Source organism: Salvelinus namaycush, chromosome 1 (assembly GCF_016432855.1).
Source record: "Salvelinus namaycush isolate Seneca chromosome 1, SaNama_1.0, whole genome shotgun sequence".
NCBI lineage: Eukaryota > Metazoa > Chordata > Actinopteri > Salmoniformes > Salmonidae > Salvelinus > Salvelinus namaycush.
Window position 1 is genome coordinate 78,464,263 of NC_052307.1, and position 20,349 is coordinate 78,484,611.

Genomic DNA, 20,349 nt, shown 5'->3' on the forward strand with positions numbered 1-20,349 from the left:
GGGGGGAAAAAAGCATGGCGGCCCCCAATATGAGCGTGGGTAAACCTACCGCGGACCGTTTACCGTGCAATACCACCAGTTTTCAGAAGAAATCACGAAGCAAACTAGTTTCAATACCTGGCACAAGACCTTCGATTCAAAATGGGCAACTTATTGTTTCGACTGGTGTCACATCTCTCGACTACGTGATTGGTCAGTCTGCCACGAATGTGTTGACAGCTAACTAACGCAAGTTGTTTTGCTATTTCTGATTGATTAAACTATAACAATAATCATTGTTTTAAATTGGTTAGTTTTAAAGGAATGTTATCGCTGTCACTATTCGACTGCATGTCCTCAACCACAGAGTCGCATGAAGGTAGCCGGCTAGCTTCACGTTATTTACTATAACATTCATGTAACGTCAACAATAATTCGTGTGCCCCATTTGAAACAACCGGCACACCTTCACGCCATAGTAAAGGTTGTCAGCTGTCTCTGGAGTATTCGTCGGTCATGGTACTGGGCACTCGTAACTAGTTTGCAGGTTTTTGTTCCAGTCCAACACTTATTCAACAATGAACTTGATTAGTTAGAGCTGGATCAAAAGCCTGCACTCCCAGTGGGTTCCCAGCACCACATTTTAAAATGAAAATACGAGTCGTGTTTCAGAGCAAGTAGTAATTTTTTGCTTTTTAACACCTTTATATGAAACAGTCTTAAAACAGGCCTATCTAAGGACAAAATGTGAAATATGCTAATATTAATTATCTATGTTTTGTCAAATATATTTCAACAATCCTTCCTCCAAAGAGCCATTCTATGGATGAAATGTTGTGAAAATCCCCCCAAATCATGGTCTTTTTTCTCCTGCTTTCGTGAGGTATCACCCTGCATGTCAGACCTATGCTACACTTGGTTATCTGTAAATTATATGGTGTTGTCATGAACAAAAATCGAACTATTTGTAATATTTTTTTATTCTTGAAAAGGTGGTGGTTTAGCAGTTGGAACCCTTCTCCTCATAGGTAAGTCTAATTCTACATTTTCCATTGTACATTTAGACAATTTCTGAGTAGAGGTACTACTGTACCTTGTCCAAGATGTACTAGCCTAGGTAACCTACTCCTTTTAATATCCAAGAACCTTATGTTCAGACATAAACTGGCAGCCAAATCAGACAAATACTCTATCTAAACGGGAATCGATTCTCAATTGCGATACGGTTCTATAAGGCACTCTATGGGTGTCCCTCTTCCGTTACACACTGGTGATTGGAGAAGCTAAATAGCTCATTAGAACTGGTGTTCGCCTCTCTCTTCCCGTAAACAAGCCGTAACATGAACTTTTTAATCGTGTTAAAAAGGTGTATAGTAATTTAATATTTTTCGATGATATGAAAGTAAAGTTCCAAAAGTTTCCAAAACCTAGTAAAGTTCCAAGCTAAGACTATTAATGTGTAGGCAGAGCGTCAGGACTGTTATACACATTGGCCGCGCCGTCGTCAATGTTTCCAATGAGAACCCAGGGATTATTGCAGTCACTATCTCCACCTGAAAGTACCCGAGACTGGTGTAAGGCAATGCTATGGCATTAGATTGTCCTTATCACTTAGATGACCTTTCATCTGTGCTTCTCACTTGCTTTAGTGGGTTCAGCAGAGGGCACTGCTTGTTTTTGACCAACAAGCAGAAAGCTGTTTTGCCTGACACCTGCTATCCAAGTCCCTTAAAACAATACAGCCTTGTAGATAAGTTGTTGATAACCGGTAGATAAGTTGTGTTCCTTCCGATCACCCAGAAAGCGAATGATCTGGCCCTCATTGGTTGAGGTGTGTATAACCTAGCCTGGCAGTCAGATGTGTTTGTTCTTAAGCCAACTCCCCCATCATGTTTGGCATGGCAAACAGTAGTGTAATGGAGGGTAAATGCATTTTACCCACCTTTTTTATTTTGTGTGATAATTTATTCCCCTTTTGCAGATAAAATAAAAATACATTTTAGAGCAATTTAGGGTGGTGTGTATATAATATTACTGGTCTCGGGCTCCCTAGGTGTATATAATATTACTGGTCTCGGGCTCCCTAGGTGTATATGATATTACTGGTCTCGGGCTCCCTAGGTGTATATGATATTACTGGTCTCGGGCTCCCTAGGTGTGTATAATATTACTGGTCTCGGGCTCCCTAGGTGTATATAATATTACGGGTCTCGGGCTCCCTAGGTATATATAATATTACTGGTCTCGGGCTCCCTAGGTGTATATAATATTACTTGTTTCGGGCTCCCTAGGTGTATATAATAGTACTGGTCTTGGGCTCCCTAGGTGTATATAATATTACTGGTCTCGGGCTCCCTAGGTGTATATAATATTACTGGTCTCGGGCTCCCTAGGTGTATATAATATTACTTGTTTCGGGCTCCCTAGGTGTATATAATAGTACTGGTCTTGGGCTCCCTAGGTGTATATAATAATACTGGTCTCGGGCTCCCTAGGTGTATATAATATTACTGGTCTCGGGCTCCCTAGGTGTATACAGTTGAAGTCTGAAGTTTACATACACCTTAGCCAAATACATTTAAACTCAGTTTTTCACAATTCCTGATATAACATTTTTACTTGGATTAAATGTCTTAGGTGTGTTAGGATCACCACTTTATTTTAAGAATGTGAGGTGTCAGAATAATAGTAGAGAGTGATTTATTTCAGCTTTTATTTCTTTCATCACATTTCCAGTGTGTCAGAAGTTTACATATACTCAATTAGTATTTGGTAGCATTGCCTTTAAATTGTATAACTTGGGTCAAACATTTCAGGTAGCCTTCCACAAGCTTCCCACAATAAGTTGGGTGAGTTTTGGCCCATTCCTCCTGACAAAGCTGGTGTAACTGAGTCAGGTTTGTAAGGCCTCCTTGGTTGCACACGCCTTGTCAGTTCTGCCTGTTCTATAGGATTGAGGTCAGGGCTTTGTGATGGCCACTCCAATACCTTGACTTTGTTTTACTTAAGCCATTTTGCCACAACTTTGGAAGTATGCTTGGGGTCATTGTCCATTTGGAAGACCCATTTACGACCAAGCTTTAACTTCCTGACTGATGTCTTGAGATGCTGCTTCAATATATCCACATAATTTTCCTCCCTCATAATGCCATCTATTTTGTGAAGTGCACCAGTCCCTCCTGCAGCAAAGCACACCCACAACACGATGCTGCCACCCCCGTGCTTCACGGTTGGGATGGTGTTCTTTGGCTTGCAAGCATCCCCCTTTTTCCTCCAAACACAACAATGGTCATTATTGCCAAACGGTTCTATTTTTGTTTCATCAGACCAGAGGACATTTCTCCAAAAAGTACGATCTTTGTCCCCATGTGCAGTTGCAAACTGTAGTCTGGCTTTTTTATGGCTGTTTTGGGGCAGTGGCTTTTTTTTCGTAGTTCTTGGCTGATTTCCTTTGATTTTCCCATGATGTCAAGCAAAGAGGCACTGAGTTTGAAGTTATGCCTTGAAATACATCCACAGGTACACCTCCAATTGACTCAAATGATGTCAATTACTCTATCAGAAGCTTCTAAAGCCATGACATAATTTTCTGGAATTTTCCAAGCTGTTTAAAGGCACAGTCAACTTAGTGTATGTAAACTTCTGACCCACTGGAATTGTGATACAGTGAATTATACGTTTAAAAATCTGTCTGTAAACAATTGTTGGAAAAATTGCTTGTGTCATGCACAAAGTAGATGTCCTAACCGACTTGCCAAAAATGTTGTTTGTTAACAACAAATTTGTGGAGTGGTTGAAAAACGAGTTTTAATGACTCCAACCTAAGTGTATGTAAACTTCCAACTTCAACTGTATAATATTACTTATCTCAGACTTCCATTAGCTTTGGTATGAAATAATAACAATCATGGAGATGGACTAATGAGCAGCTGGTTCCAGTCCCAGGTAGACAAACTGCCACTCTGCCATAGAGCAAGTCACTGACCCTGACTTCATCCGTCCATACCTCAGCTGCATTCATGGAAGCTGTGTTCAATTCAAAGCCATGTGGGTTGATTGGGATAAGAGAGTTTTCTGCTGTATGTGTTATTATTATTATCAAGTATTACAGGCTGTACAGTATTTTTGCTAGCTGGTGAGGTGAAGTAGCCTGGCTGGTATCTCCTTGAAGCTGTCATTTGTGTGTATCAACTGATATTAGGCCTATATTGCTTTGCCCTTCAATTTATCCCCCCAATTGATGTGTGTGGCAGTGATTACAGTAGGTGTCCTGGAGGGTGGGTAGTTTGCCCCCGGTAATGTGTTGGGCAGACCACACCACCCTCTGGAGAGCCTTGAAGTTGCGGGCGGGGCAGTTTCCGAACCAGGCGGTGATACAGCCCAACAGGATGCTTTCAATTGTGCATCTAAAGATTTGTGAGGGTTTTAGGTGACAAGCCACATTTCTTTAGCCTCCTGAGGTTGAAGAGGCTCTGTTGCGCCTTCTTCACCACACTGGTGGTGGTCCATTTCAGTTTGTCAGTGATGTGTACGCCAAGGATCTTGAAGCTTTCCACCTTCTCCACTGCGGTCCCGTCGATGTAGATATGGGGGTGCACCCTTTGCTGTTTCCTGAAGTCCACGATCATCTTCTTTTTTTTGTTGACGTTGAGTGAGAGGTTGTTTTCCAGGCACCACACTCCCAGGGCCCTCACCTCCTCCCTCTAGGCTGTCTCGTCATCTTTGGTAATCAAGCCTACTACTGTTGTGTTGTCTGCAAACTTGATGATTGAGTTGGAGGCGTGCTTGGCCACGCAGTCGTCGGTGAACAGGGAGTACAGGAGGGGGCTGAGCACACACCCTTGTGGGGTCCCAGTGTTGAGGATCACTACCTGGGGGCAGCCTGTCAGGAAGTTCTGGACCCAATTGCACGGGGCGGGGTTCAGACCCAGTGCCTCGAACTTAATGATGAGCTTGGAGGGTACTATGGTGTTGAATGCTGAGCTGGAGGCGTGCTTGGCCACACAGTCAATAAACAATATTCTTACATATGTATTCCTATTGTCCAGATGGGATAGAGCAGTGTGCAGAGTGATGGTGATTGCATCGTCTGTGGATCTATTGGGGCGGTAAGCCAATTGAAGTGGATATAGGGTGGCAGGTAAGGTAGAGGTGACATGGACCTTGACTAGTCTCTCAAAGCACTTCATGATGACAGAGGTGAGTGCTACGGGGCGATATTCATTAAGTTCAGTTATCTTTGTCTTCTTGGGTACAGGAACAATGGTGGCCATCTTGAAGCATGTGGGGACAGCAGACTGGGATAGGGAGAGATTGAATATGCCTGTAAACACACCAGCCAGCTGGTATGCGCATGCTCTGAGGACGCAGCTCGGGATGCCGTCTGGGCCGACAGCCTTGCGAGGGTTAACACGTTTAAATGTTTTACGTTGGCCACGGAGGAGGAGATCCCACAGTCCTTGGTAGCGGGCCGCGTCGGTGGTACTGTGTTATCCTCAAATCGTGCAGTGAATGTGTTTAGCCTGTCCGGAAGCAAGACATCGGTCTCGGCGATGTGGCTGGTTTTCCTTTTGTAGTCCGTGATTGTCTGTAGACCCTGCCACATACGTCTCGTGTCTGAGCCGTTGAATTGCGACTTCACTTTATCTCTATACTGACGTTTAGCTTGTTTGATTTCCATGCGGAGTGAATAACTACACTGTTTATATTCTGCCATATAACCAGGCGCCTTGCTCTGGTTAAATGCGGTGGTTCACTCTTTCAGTTTCGTGCAAATGCTACCATCTATCCACGGTTTCTGGTTAGTGTAGGTTTTAATAGTCACAGTGGGTACTACATCTCCTATAAACTTCCTTATGAACTCAGTCACCGTATCCATGTATGCGTCTAGATTATTTTCGCAAGCTACCCGGAGCATATCCCAGTCCACGTGATCAAAACAATCCTGAAGTGTGGCTAACCATCTCCACCCCCCCTCCTCCACCATCTCCACCATTTCTACCCCCTTCAGCTACGTGAGACAGGGCCATTCCATCTCCATGTTAAAAGCCAAATCCTAGAGTTCACTCCCCTTTACAATCCCACGTCAAAATGAGCAAAATTAGAGCACCAAAAAAGGAAAACCTGTTAAGACAAAAAGGAATTCCCCCTCTGACTGTTCAGAGAGTGACTGATCTGTCCTGGGGTCCTGTGGTCACGACCCGCCAAGAGGTGACTCTGCCGCCTCATCCCTCCATACACCCCCCCCCCATCACTCCCCACTCTCTCTCTTCTTTTCTCAACCCCCTCCTCCTCAGCAGCCTAATGACTCCCTCAGGTTCTATTTGGAAGGGCTCCCATAGAAAGGCAGGGCACAATGGGCCTCATCTGGAGAGGGCCCATCTGGGAGGCTTTGTGGGCCCTGCTGAAAGCCACAAAGGTCCTGCTGACCTAGAAAGCCATCAATAAGAGGACAGGGAGCCCTACCGACGACAAATTGAAGAGGCAGGGAATTTCCTGGGCCATCCCGGGAGCTGTCCCATCATGGGTGAGGAATGAGGAGACAGGCCAGGAACGTCGGGGGGCGGGGAGGGAAGAACATTCTCCAGGTGTTTCTGGATGGCTCTGCGTTATTCCCGAGCTGTCGGATGTGATGTCAGCTGTATGGCTGTCACCTTTAACTGTCACTGTCCTTTGTGTGTGTGCCCACTGTCTGCCATTGTGTGTAGAGGCCAGAGACTGCTTTACAAAATGGTGGTTTGGGGCTGTGACAAGAAGCAGCAATGGCATGCTGGGTAGTGGTATGTGGGGGCATAGAATAAGGAAGTAGGAAGTGGGCCTACGTTGTGGTTCTGTGGTTGGGTGGTGGGTGCTTTGTGTGGTCTGAGGTAGTCCTCACTGTCACTCAGGACTTCAATACAGACGTAAATAAGACCAGAATGTAAGCTCTTCCAAGTGTTAGCCTCTTTTGTCCTGAAGCTGCAAACACAGCTCTCGGAGTTCCACTAGAATTAGGCCTGGTGTCTCACTGTTGTGTTGTGTTTGACATTTAGACTGCACGTCTTTTTGGATGTAAATGTCACCTGATGCCTTTTTATACACACCTAAACCAGCATTATCTTCTGAATTGAATAGTGTTCATATGAATTACACCAACAAACACAAGGCCATATGAAAAGCCATCATCACCATCATAATCCTGAGAGAACAACAGTGAATTAAAGTGAGCTGGATGTCAAGAAATTGGCTACCATTGAAATGAGTTAACTAGACTCACACATCAACAAAATAAACACACAACAGTCATTTCATTGGCGTGAAGAAACACTCCCGACTCTGAATGCATGGTTGAATTCCACATCCCTATGTCATTTAGCTGACAGGGGGCTTATACCTCCATGAGAACTCTGGTGAATCCTCCACACAGGATGTCCTATCCCCTCTTCAAGATGGTGGAGGAGATGATGTGTGGCTCACCCCTTTCTGTGAGAGGTGTGGCTGTCGTCTCATATGATTGGAAGCTCTGGTTCAGGAGATGACACCTGTGTCCCTGTGTCGTGTCCATTCTCCCCACCTCCCTCACTAAGAGTGACTGGTCATTACATCCATTCCAGACAGGCAGTGTGACAGATCCTCCTCTGTTGTGTTGTAATTAGGCTCAGCCAGGGAAACACTGTGGCTTTATGTGAACAGCGAATCCCGTCTTTTACTGTCAATGTATATAAACATTTAAACTTCATCACCTCTATGCTGTGTACATGATGTGTTTATAATGTCATTTGTTTCTTCCCTTTTTGAGACTAAAGTGGCAGTGATCTGTGTCAATGACGCTGTTCTCTGTGTAGGTAGGAGGACACTATGACAGTGGGACCTAACGTTACATTATGTGTGTTGTCTCTCAGAGGAGGACCGATATGACAGCTACTCTCGTATGCTACTCAAGTACTTCCTGGCAGAGGGGGTGGTGTGTGGACATGAACTCTACGTGGCGTCTGCCCTGGACCACCCCAATGACATCCTACAGGTGCGTGTGTGTGTGCATGCGTGCGTGCGTTCATACTGTCAGTCTGTCCCACTGGGTGGACAGACTTCGAGGGTGGTGTGTGTTGGGGGGGGGGGTGTTGAGATGTTTCCGGATACATCACTCTGAAGGGGAGCGGAGCTCCTAAAGCTGTTTCCCGCTCGGCACCGCAGGAGGAGGGGAACTCCCATACTGATTGATAGTGGGAGGGGTCACAACTTAACCCCCTCTTTTCATATCAAAGGGTTTAGAGGAGGAGAGTAAGAGAGGAGGGAGGCCCCTGGTCTGGCATAATCAAATCATATTGGTCCCCAATTCAATCAATTGCAGAAAAGGAAAATTGCTGAGCCAGGAACTGTCCGGCAGTTTCTTTTCTCTGGGATTGATTGAACTGCGTCCTTAGAAAGATGGTGCCAATGGAGAAGTTCCAACCCAACTTTGCTATATAGTCACTTTTATTGTGTTTATCTTGACTTTTTTGTCCAGAAAGTTCATACTATTATCACATACGACCACCAAGTACTTCTGGACATCAGATCCACAGTTACTGACCTCGATTTAACTTCAAACACGACTTCAACTCCGACTCAGCTTTTCCACTGATCGTACCGGACCCTATTCCTATTCCTACGCCGCAGGTGTAAACGCGGGAGATGCTGCAATGTTATGTCTTACTGAAACGTGGCTGGATGATGACACTATGCAGAAGGAATGGGCCAAAATACCAGCAACAGTGTGTGAAAACCTTGTGAAGACTTTTGACCTCTGTCATTGCCAACAAAGGGTATATAACAAAGTATTGAGATAAACTTTTGTTATTGACCAAATACTTATTTTCCACCATCATTTGCAAATCAATTCATTAAAAATCCTACAATGTGATTTTCTGGATTTTTTTTTCTAATTTTGTCTGTCATAGTTGAAGTGTACCTATGATGAAAATTACAGGCCTCTCTCATCTTTTTACGTGGGAGAACTTGCACAATTGGTGGCTGACTAAATACTTTTTTGCCCCACTGTACATACACCCTATACACACTCACTAGAATATATAAACACACTAGACTATATATACACACACACCGTATACACACTCACTAGACTATATATACACACTAGACTATATATTCACACACCCTATACACACTCACTAGACTATATATACACACTCACTAGACTATGTACACAAACTCACTAGACAAGACAATTCAACCATGAAGGCCTGATTCACACAGTCTCCTCTGAACAGTTGATGTTGAGATGTGACTGTTACATGAACTCTGTGAAGCATGGTTACTCTAATGAACTTATCCTCTGCAGCAGAGGTAACTCTGGGTCTTCCTTTCCTGTGGCGGTCCTCATGAGAGCCAGTTTCATCATAGCGCTTGATGTGTTTTGCGACTGCACTTGAAGAAACTTTCAAAGTTCTTGAAATTTTCCGGATTGACTGACCTATGTGTCTTAAAGTAATGGACTGTCGTTTCTCTTTGCTTATTTGAGCTGTTCTTGCCATAATATGGACTTGGTCTTTTACTAAATATGTCTATATTCTGTATACCACACCTACCTTGTCACAATACAACTGATTGGCTCAAGCACATTAAGAAGGAAAGAAATTCCACAAATTAACTTAAGGCACACATGTTAATTGAAATGCATTCCAGGTGACTACCTCATGAAGCTGGTTGAGAGAATGCCAAGAGTGTGCGAAGCTGTCATCAAGGCAAAGGGTGGCTAGTTTTGAAGAATCTCAAATATAAAATATATTTTGATTTGTTTAACACCTTTTTGGTTACTACATGATTCCATATGTGTTATTTCATAGTTTAGATGTCTCCACTATTATTCTACAATGTAGAAAATTGAATTAGTAGGTGTGTCAACTTTCAACTGGTACTGTTTGTAAATGTGATATTTCAGTTTCAAACCTGTTTTTGCTTTGTCATTTTGGGGTATTGTGTGTAGATTAATTAGGAAAATAAACAATTGAATCAATTTTAGAATAAGGCTGTAACGTAACAAAAAGTGGAAAAAGTGAAGGGGTCTGAATACTTTCTGATGCACGGTAGATCCATTCCTGTGTATTTTATTTGATCCCTGTTACTGTTAGATGTTTTTTATTGTTTAACTCTGCATTGTTGGGAAAGGCTTGTAAACATGCATTTCAATGTTAAGTCTACACCAGCTGTATTCAGCGCATGTGATGAATACAGTGATATGTGATTTAGAAGCTTTGGTGTGAACTGGTCATATTGGTGGTGTTGGTAAATACAGTAATATGTGATTTAGAAGCTTTGGTGTGAACTGGTCATATTGGTGGTGTTGGTAAATACAGTAATATGTGATTTAGAAGCTTTGGTGTGAACTGGTCATATTGGCGGTGTTGGTAAATACAGTGATATGTGATTTAGAAGCTTTGGTGTGAACTGGTCATATTGGTGGTGTTGGTAAATACAGTGATATGTGATTTAGAAGCTTTGGTGTGAACTGGTCATATTGGCGGTGTTGGTAAATACAGTAATATGTGATTTAGAAGCTTTGGTGTGAACTGGTCATATTGGTGGTGTTGGTAAATACAGTAATATGTGATTTAGAAGCTTTGGTGTGAACTGGTCATATTGGCGGTGTTGGTAAATACAGTGATATGTGATTTAGAAGCTTTGGTGTGAACTGGTCATATTGGTGGTGTTGGTAAATACAGTGATATGTGATTTAGAAGCTTTGGTGTGAACTGGTCATATTGGCGGTGTTGGTAAATACAGTGATATGTGATTTAGAAGCTTTGGTGTGAACTGGTCATATTGGTGGTGTTGGTAAATACAGTAATATGTGATTTAGAAGCTTTGGTGTGAACTGGTCATATTGGCGGTGTTGGTAAATACAGTTATATGTGATTTAGAAGCTTTGGTGTGAACTGGTCATATTGGCGGTGTTGGTAAATACAGTGATATGTGATTTAGAAGCTTTGGTGTGAACTGGTCATATTGGCGGTGTTGGTAAATACAGTGATATGTGATTTAGAAGCTTTGGTGTGAACTGGTCATATTGGCGGTGTTGGTAAATACAGTGATATGTGATTTAGAAGCTTTGGTGTGAACTGGTCATATTGGCGGTGTTGGTAAATACAGTGATATGTGATTTAGAAGCTTTGGTGTGAGCTGGTCATATTGGTGGTGTTGGTAAATACAGTGATATGTGATTTAGAAGCTTTGGTGTGAACTGGTCATATTTGTGGTGTTGGTAACCCTACACTGTGCTTCTGGGCTCCACGTTGATTTACCAGACTCTTGGTGGAGCCTACGTCATAGCTATGTGTCTGACGTGTGTGAGATGTGTATGAATCAAGGTCAAGTGTGTGTGTGTGTGTGTGTGTGTGTGTGTGTGTGTGTGTGTGTGTGTGTATATTACAGTGAAGTTCGTGTTAGAGGTGTCTGAGGGGACTGTCTGTGTCTGAACTCTGAAGGGCAGGTTGCTCAGTCCTGTGTTTTCCATGTCAGTCTCTCTATCTAGCTCTCTCTCTGTCTCTGTCTCTCATTTCAATTTAAGGGCTTTATTTGCATGGGAAACATATTGTTTACATTGCCAAAGCAAGTGAAATGGATAAACAAAAGTGAAATAAACAATGAAAAAATGAACAGTAAACATTACACTCACACAAGTTCCAAAATAATAAAGAATTTCAAATGTCATTATGTACAAAAGGGGAAATAAATAAACATAAATATGGGTTCTATTCTCTCTCTCCCTCTGTCTCTATCTCTCATTCTCTTTCGCAATCTATTTCCATCTCTCTCTCCATTCCCCCCTCTCCGTGGCTTATTAAACCTGTCTACTCAGGTGTGTGTGTGTGTTAGACAGTCCCCCTCCTCTCAGGTTCCATCCCATTTGTAACAGACTCAGTCAGCTCTCTGAGAGATGTGCTCCGAGACCTGTCTAGTCAGTGTCTACTAATTGATTTAACCTCTGTGTCTCTGTCTGGAGGGACATGCCACTGTTAATGAGAAAACAACATGACACCTCATATACACCAGCTTCCTAGTCTACTACATGACAAGGACTCTTGTTTCACATAGTAACACAAAATGTATGTCTTGATTCATATTATTTGCCATCATGCTGAATTCCACACCATACAGCTTGAAGACTGAATAAAATACAATAGTGTATAAACAATACAATTCTGTTATTATCTGTAGGAGCTCCCCGCCCCCATCCTGGATGACATCGCCAGCCCCAAAACAGTGGAGGACCAGGCAAAGTCATGTGACCCTGAGAGTCAGGACGCCATGAAGATCGCCTGGCGCTACCAGCACCTGCCAAAAGTACAGGTAAACGTGTGTGTGTAGGCAGTCAGGGCATGGGGTCACAGGTCTAGCTCTTGGTTCTATGGGCGTGACGATTGTCTTCACCACTAAATCCATCAGCTCCTAAACTCCTAGCCTGTCCATTCAGAGCTGGTGGAGATTACTCACACTTAGCTGCTGCTAGGTGGGCCCTGTCGACACACCCACACATACATACACACCCTGCCTAGCCTGGGAAACCAGGGTACCTGCAGCCCATCTAATGGCACGCCACCCGCCTTAACCCTCATAACCCAGATCTGTTCCTCTGTCCCCTCTTAAATCCCTGTCTATCCCCTTACCAGGGGCGCTGGCAATGCACTCTTTCTTCCACTCTAAGGAATGGTGACCCCCTCCATCCTCCTGTCCTCCCCTCTCTCCCCTGCCCAGGCTATAATCCACATCGCTATGTGGATTAACAGCACACAGCAAGTCCCTGGAGATCTCTCTTTCTCTGTCTCTCTGGAAACGTCTTTATCTCTGTGTCTTTCCCTCACCTCTCCCCCTTCCCCACCCTCCCAAACCAGACTTTACAAACCAAACTACCAATAAGCCCCAGCCAGAGGATTTACATCCCAAATTCACTCCCCGAGTCCCCCTCTACCCCCATTCCCCCTACACACCTCTCCTGCCAACCCTCTCCGAGTCGCCCTGTCCAATGAAGACATCAGATCAAAGGTGAGGCGGCCGGGACGGGCCTCGAACACTAAGCGGTTCTCCCCTTGCTTACAAAGAGAAGATGAGCCCCTGACCCCTCCCCCTCTGACTCGCCCATCCTGTCAGGAGAGGGGCACACCGGGGGCCCTAATCCAGATTAGTGGTAGATTTAAGAGCCCATCTGACAATGGGGCCCCTGGCTGTTTTCACTGGGGAGAGCAGGGCTACAGAACTTTCCCTTTCACCCAGGAGAAAACATCCTCCTACTCTCCCTCAGACCCAGACACGGCTGTTTTCACAGCCACAAGTGGACGGTTACGTGGAGACATGATTAATATGGTGGTTGTAGTAGTTTAACTTCTCTGCAAGTTTTTATTTGATCAAACAGGATTTTGAAACACTTGTATGAACTATGAGCAGGTCATTCATTTAAATGTATCATACTCTACTTGTTGAAAGTGAGAACGTTTCACACTTACGAAGTAGGATTATCTACCCTAGTTGCAATGTGATCAACAGCAGTGTCAAATGGATATACACGGCTTTTCTCTCAACACTAACTGTTGACCCTCAGACGGCCCTGGCGTCCTCGTCGAGGTTCGGACACTACTACGACGTCTCCAAGACAATGGACCCTGAGATCTGCCAGGCGGCCAGGTGCCACGGCTTCTACCTTCCAGAACACTCCACCGCTGTGACATCACCCACCGCCACCGGGCAGAGGTAACCCGGCAACCCCTGAACACTACCCCACCCTTATCTCTTCATGGTGCTCAGTATTATTTACACAATATATAATGCAAGTGTACTGTATGTCTAAGAGAACTTAGTCAAAACCTGAGGAGCTCACCCTACAACCTGAGGAGCTCACCCTACAACCTGAGGAGCTCACCCTACAACCTGAGAAGCTCACCCTACAACCTGAGGAGCCAACCGTGCTATGACCGTAACACACATATTTAGTAGTATACTTATCACGTTTTGGAAGCATCTAAGAGACACTATTGTCATATCTTAGAGAAGCTTTTGGATTAGGTTGGGATTAACCTACAGTCTGAAGAGTAATTGTAGATGGGCAGTGCTTAGATAGTTACTCTAAACCCCCCCACCCCCCATCAGATCAGGATGGTCTATTATGGTCAGTTTCCTGACGTTTATAACCAGCTAATAAAGCTTATAACCAGCTAATAAAGCCTGTATAAAACAGGGTCAGTCTCTAGGTAGGTAGGCTAGTAGGCTGACACGAGACATTCAGCAGAGTAAAGGGCGTTGGTGGTGAATGTAGAGGGACCGTTTGCTGTGAGTTTGTTTTGTTCAACGTTGAGTGTGCTTAGGGTTCAGAGGTCAGGCACACTATTTACATTAGAGAGAGCGGCGAGACCAATACAAGCGCATACACACACACAGTCAGACACCGAGTCAGACACGCTTGGCAAACAGGCCAATCTGGAGCGGAGATGAGGTTTTATAGAACCCCTCTGCTTTCATATCTGCAAACAGACAGTCTTTAACTCTGGACCATGCAAACGTGAGTGAGTGAGTGTGTCTGGCTAATTTCAGTTGAATCATATTTACTATCACTGAGCAGTGTTGAGTAAATCATTGTCATAGGAAATCTTTTTTATTTTGTCCTTTACGTTGTTTGACAGAATCCATCCTTCTCCTGTTGTTCTGTGGGTTAGTAATTAAGTCTGACAGTGGCATTGCCATCATAGTGGCACTGCCCATCAGGTTTTCTGAATAGGACACTGATCTGCCAGACAACATGACAGCTAGTCAGCAGGAAACTATACCTGCACTGCTCACACACACACACACACACATACAGACATACACACACACACACATACAGACATACACACACTCCCTAGCCTCTCCTCTTGCACGTGGCCACCACCCCATGTTGCTACCCTGGCTGTTAAATTGCTCCGTTTCACTCGCTGGCATAATTGGCACAAATTGCTCTCTAGGTGATACAGCCCCTGTTGTTGAAGACCATGCCTCCCCTCTCTCTCCTTTCTCCTTAGAGTGGAGGGGGAGGGAGGTAGCATTGAGCTAATGTGGCCTCCCTGAGTATGATACTAATTAGCACATGCGCTAGCCCCCGTGGCTAAGCACCTAGCCCTCAGCACCACCTGAATGGAGGGTGCTCAGTGGGGGCGGACGAAGCACAATGCCCTCAAACACAATGGCCACCAAGTGGAGGAAGCCAGCCCGGGGCTGCCTCTGGCTCCAGGAGGAGGGAAGGAAAGCTGGTGGAATGGTTCTGCTATGAACCCCTGCAGGGTCAGAAGGCACCATTGTTTTTGTTAATGATGAACAATCGGAGGCAATGTGTTTGTTCTATGTGTAGCTATATGAGGAAGTGTGTACTGTGTGTGCCTGGTGTTTGTTTAGGCATACGTATATGTGCCTGCTGTCTGGCAGAAGGTGTGTGTCTGTCTGTTCCCCTGTGGGTAAGAATGTTCTGTTAGCCTGTAATTGCTGGCTAGTGTAACGACCTACTGTAAGACTCAATGGACAGTGGTTGTTACTATAGCCAGCTGATCTTAAGGAAGGATTTCTGTGTAAAATGACAGGGTTAACTTTACCCTGGCCATGATGTTGGCACATGGTTGACTTGGCAGGAGGTTATGTCAGGGTGGTTTGTGGTTATTAGGGAGAGGCACAGATCTATTGTGAGTGACTTGTGTTCCTTGTCAACGGTGCACATCTTACCCTTCATTAACCATTCAAACACTGTGCCCATCCAATCGTAACCAGCAACCCATTAAATAACCCTTCTCAGCTAGTGTGTGTGTGTCACTACACCTCTAATCGGACCCTCAGGGAGCTGACAGGCGACCAGGTTTTAATTAGATTACCTGAATAAATGAATTGAAACTCTTGATAAGGCTCCTCCATTATATTCATCTGCTCTAGTGGTCATTGTAAAGCCCTGTCATGGGGGATAAGGAGCATTTGACTTCGTCTGTTGAGACTTGATACCTGTCCTGCAATAACCTCATGTTCTCTTCCCTCTTTCTCCTCTGCTCCATCCTCCCCTCTCTCTACCTCTGCTCGTCACCCTCTCTTTACCTCTCCTCTTCACCCTCTCTTCACCTCTCCTCTTCCCTCTCTTTACCTCTCCTCTTCCCTCTCTTTACCTCTCCTCTTCACCCTCTCTTTACCTCTCCTCTTCACCCTCTCTTTACCTCTCCTCTTCACCCTCTCTTTACCTCTCCTCTTCACCCTCTCTTCACCTCTCCTCTTCCCTCTTTCTCCTCTGCTCCATCCTCCCCTCTCTCTACCTCTGCTCGTCACCCTCTCTTTACCTCTCCTCTTCCCTCTCTTTACCTCTCCTCTTCCCTCTCTTTACCTCTCCTCGTCACCCTCTCTTTACCTCTCCTCTTCACCCTCTCTTCACCTCTCCTCTTCACCCTCTCTTTACCTTCCCTCTTCCCTCTCTTTACCTCTCCTCTTCACCATCTCTTTACCTCTCCTCTTCACCCTCTCTTTACCGCTCCTCCTCCTTCCCTCTCTTTACCTCTCCTCTTCCCTCTCTTTACCGCTCCTCCTCCTTCCCTCTCTTTACCTCTCCTCTTCCCTCTCTTTACCGCTCCTCCTCCTTCCCTCTCTTTACCTCTCCTCTTCCCTCTCTTTACCTCTCCTCTTCACCCTCTCTTTACCTCTCCTCTTCCCTCTCTTTACCTCTCCTCTTCACCCTCTCTTTACCTCTCCTCTTCACCCTCTCTTTACCTCTCCTCTTCACCCTCTCTTTACCTCCCCTCTTCACCCTCTCTTCACCTCCCCTCTTCACCCTCTCTTTACCTCCCCTCTTCACCCTCTCTTCACCTCCCCTCTTCACCCTCTCTTTACCTCCCCTCTTCACCCTCTCTCTACCTCTCCTCTTCACCCTCTCTTTACCTCTCCTCTTCACCCTCTCTTCACCTCTCCTCTTCACCCTCTCTTTACCTCTCCTCTTCACCCTCTACCTCTCCTCTTCACCCTCTCTTTACCTCTCCTCTTCCCTCTCTTTACCTCTCCTCTTCCCTCTCTTTACCTCTTCTCTTCACCCTCTCTTTACCTCTCCTCTTCACCCTCTCTTTACCTTCCCTCTTCACCCTCTCTTTACCTTCCCTCTTCACCCTCTCTTTACCTCTCCTCTTCACCCTCTCTTTACCTCTCCTCTTCCCTCTCTTTACCTCTCCTCTTCACTCTCTTTACCTCTTCTCTTCACCCTCTCTTTACCTCTCCTCTTCACCCTCTCTTTACCTCTCCTCTTCCCTCTCTTTACCTCTCCTCTTCACCCTCTCTTTACCTCTCCTCTTCCCTCTCTTTACCTCTCCTCTTCCCTCTCTTTACCTCTCCTCTTCACCCTCTCTTTACCTCTCCTCTTCACCCTCTCTTTACCTCTTCTCTTCACCCTCTCTTTACCTCTCCTCTTCCCTCTCTTTACCTCTCCTCTTCCCTCTCTTTACCTCTTCTCTTCACCCTCTCTTTACCTCTCCTCTTCCCTCTCTTTACCTCTCCTCTTCACCCTCTCTTTACCTCTCCTCTTCACCCTCTCTTTACCTCTCCTCTTCCCTCTCTTTACCTCTCCTCTTCCCTCTCTTTACCTCTCCTCTTCCCTCTCTTTACCTCTCCTCTTCACCCTCTCTTTACCTCTCCTCCTCACCCTCTCTTTACCTCCCCTCTTCACCCTCTCTTTACCTTCCCTCTTCCCTCTCTTTACCTCTCCTCTTCACCCTCTCTTTACCTCTCCTCTTCACACTCTCTTTACCTCTCCTCTTCACCCTCTCTCCAGCCCTATGCCAGAGACCTACTCCTCTCTGCTGAACAATCTCCAGGAGGTCGTCCACAGGGAAGGCTTTGATGGATCCGTCCCCCAGGTAGGTACACTCACTCTCACACATCCATAGTCCTGTCACTACCCCTATACTCCCAACCCATACTACAGCTATCCTCTACCCAAAGAGTTCCCCATATAGGGGTCCCAAAGACCTCCTGCCCCTTACACTGACCATATATCCCAGTCCGCCCGGGCACACATTACTGTTAGCTATACTCTAACCTGCTCCTCTCTACTGTTAGCTATACTCTAACCTGCTCCTCTCTACTGTTAGCTATACTCTAACCTGCTCCTCTCCACGGTTAGCTATACTCTAACCTGCTCCTCTCTACTGTTAGCTATACTCTAACCTGCTCCTCTCTACTGTTAGCTATACTCTAACCTGCTCCTCTCTACTGTTAGCTATACTCTAACCTGCTCCTCTCTACTGTTAGCTATACTCTAACCTGCTCCTCTCCACTGTTAACTATACTCTAACCTGCTCCTCTCTACTGTTAGCTATACTCTAACCTGCTCCTCTCTACTGTTAGCTATACTCTAACCTGCTCCTCTCTACTGTTAGCTATACTCTAACCTGCTCCTCTCTACTGTTAGCTATACTCTAACATGCTCCTCTCTACTGTTAGCTATACTCTAACCTGCTCCTCTCTACTGTTAGCTATACTCTAACCTGCTCCTCTCTACTGTTAGCTATACTCTAACCTGCTCCTCTCTACTGTTAGCTATACTCTAACCTGCTCCTCTCTACTGTTAGCTATACTCTAACCTGCTCCTCTCTACTGTTAGCTATACTCTAACCTGCTCCTCTCTACTGTTAGCTATACTCTAACCTGCTCCTCTCTACTGTTAGATATACTCTAACCTGCTCCTCTCTACTGTTAGCTATACTCTAACCTGCTTTTCTCTACTGTTAGCTATACTCTAACCTGCTCCTCTCTACTGTTAGCTATACTCTAACCTGCTTTTCTCTACTGTTAGCTATACTCTAACCTGCTCCTCTCTACTGTTAGCTATACTCTAACCTGCTCTTCTCTACTGTTAGCTATACTCTAACCTGCTTCTCTCTACTGTTAGCTATACTCTAACCTGCTCCTCTCTACTGTTAGCTATACTCTAACCTGCTCCTCTCTACTGTTAGCTATACTCTAACCTGCTCCTCTCTACTGTTAGATATACTCTAACCTGCTCCTCTCTACTGTTAGCTATACTCTAACCTGCTTTTCTCTACTGTTAGCTATACTCTAACCTGCTCCTCTCTACTGTTAGATATACTCTAACCTGCTCCTCTCTACTGTTAGCTATACTCTAACCTGCTTTTCTCTACTGTTAGCTATACTCTAACCTGCTCCTCTCTACTGTTAGCTATACTCTAACCTGCTCTTCTCTACTGTTAGCTATACTCTAACCTGCTCCTCTCTACTGTTAGCTATACTCTAACCTGCTCCTCTCTACTGTTAGATATACTCTAACCTGCTCCTCTCTACTGTTAGCTATACTCTAACCTGCTCTTCTCTACTGTTAGCTATACTCTAACCTGCTTCTCTCTACTGTTAGCTATACTCTAACCTGCTCCTCTCTACTGTTAGCTATACTCTAACCTGCTCCTCTCTACTGTTAGCTATACTCTAACCTGCTCCTCTCTACTGTTAGCTATACTCTAACCTGCTTTTCTCTACTGTTAGCTATACTCTAACCTGCTCCTCTCCACTGTTAGCTATACTCTAACCTGCTATACTCTAACCTGCTATACTCTAACCTGCTCCTCTCCACTGTTAGCTATACTCTCATCCATATCAAATAATTGCCCTTCCAAACACCCCTCTTCAAGTTACCATGTTAATTCCTCTCACCTGACTAGAATGACTTCATCAGTGTTATGGTGATGCTGGCAGCAGAGCAGACAGGTGTGTGTGTGTGTGTGTGTGTGTGTGTGTGTGTGTGTGTGTGTGTGTGTGTGTGTGTGTGTGTGTGTGTGTGTGTGTGTGTGTGTGTGTGTGTGTGTGTGTGTGTGTGTGTGTGTCATCTTTGAAACATATCTTTGTTTTTAATGATTATCAATCCTCTTCAGAATGTCAGAAATGCCATCTGTCTCTCTCTGTGTTTCTATTTGAGTTTTTCCACTGAGGTGTGTGGACCTGTGGAGAGGGGGGGGGTCACCTAGATTCTGTGACCCCTCTGCTCCTCACCTGGAGCCCCCTCCCCTCCTCTCCCCCTGTCACTCACACACAGGATTACCCCCCCTGACCCAGCGCTGTCAATCATTCGCCAGATTAAGCGCTGACATAATCAAAGCGCTTTTGGCAGAGCAGAGGAATGCAGACAGGCACAGATGGACGTGGGCACCGTCACAAGAATTTCCAGTATAGGCAAGACTGTGTGTGTTTCCACCCCTGCTCATACTGTTTGTCTTGGATGTTGGCTACAGACACCAGGCATAATATTATCACTTCATAATGTAGTCTATTTAGGCCCTAGATGTTACTACTCCTTTGCTATATTTTGGTGTTTTCTGGCTTGACTGTCAGGTGTCTTTTGTTCTG

General features: G+C 45.1%; 1 protein-coding gene across 1 annotated transcript in view; it reads left to right on the plus strand.

Moving 5' to 3' along the window:
* Window positions 1–14: 14 nt before the first annotated feature.
* elp4 (elongator acetyltransferase complex subunit 4) overlaps window positions 15–20,349 on the plus strand; it is a 91,099-nt gene continuing 70,764 nt past the window's right edge. The window contains exons 1-6 of the mRNA XM_038995787.1: window positions 15–192; window positions 972–1,007; window positions 7,860–7,981; window positions 12,175–12,306; window positions 13,553–13,701; window positions 17,765–17,849. Coding sequence (XP_038851715.1) covers window positions 15–192; window positions 972–1,007; window positions 7,860–7,981; window positions 12,175–12,306; window positions 13,553–13,701; window positions 17,765–17,849 — 702 coding nt within the window. The remainder of the gene's footprint in view (window positions 193–971; window positions 1,008–7,859; window positions 7,982–12,174; window positions 12,307–13,552; window positions 13,702–17,764; window positions 17,850–20,349) is intronic.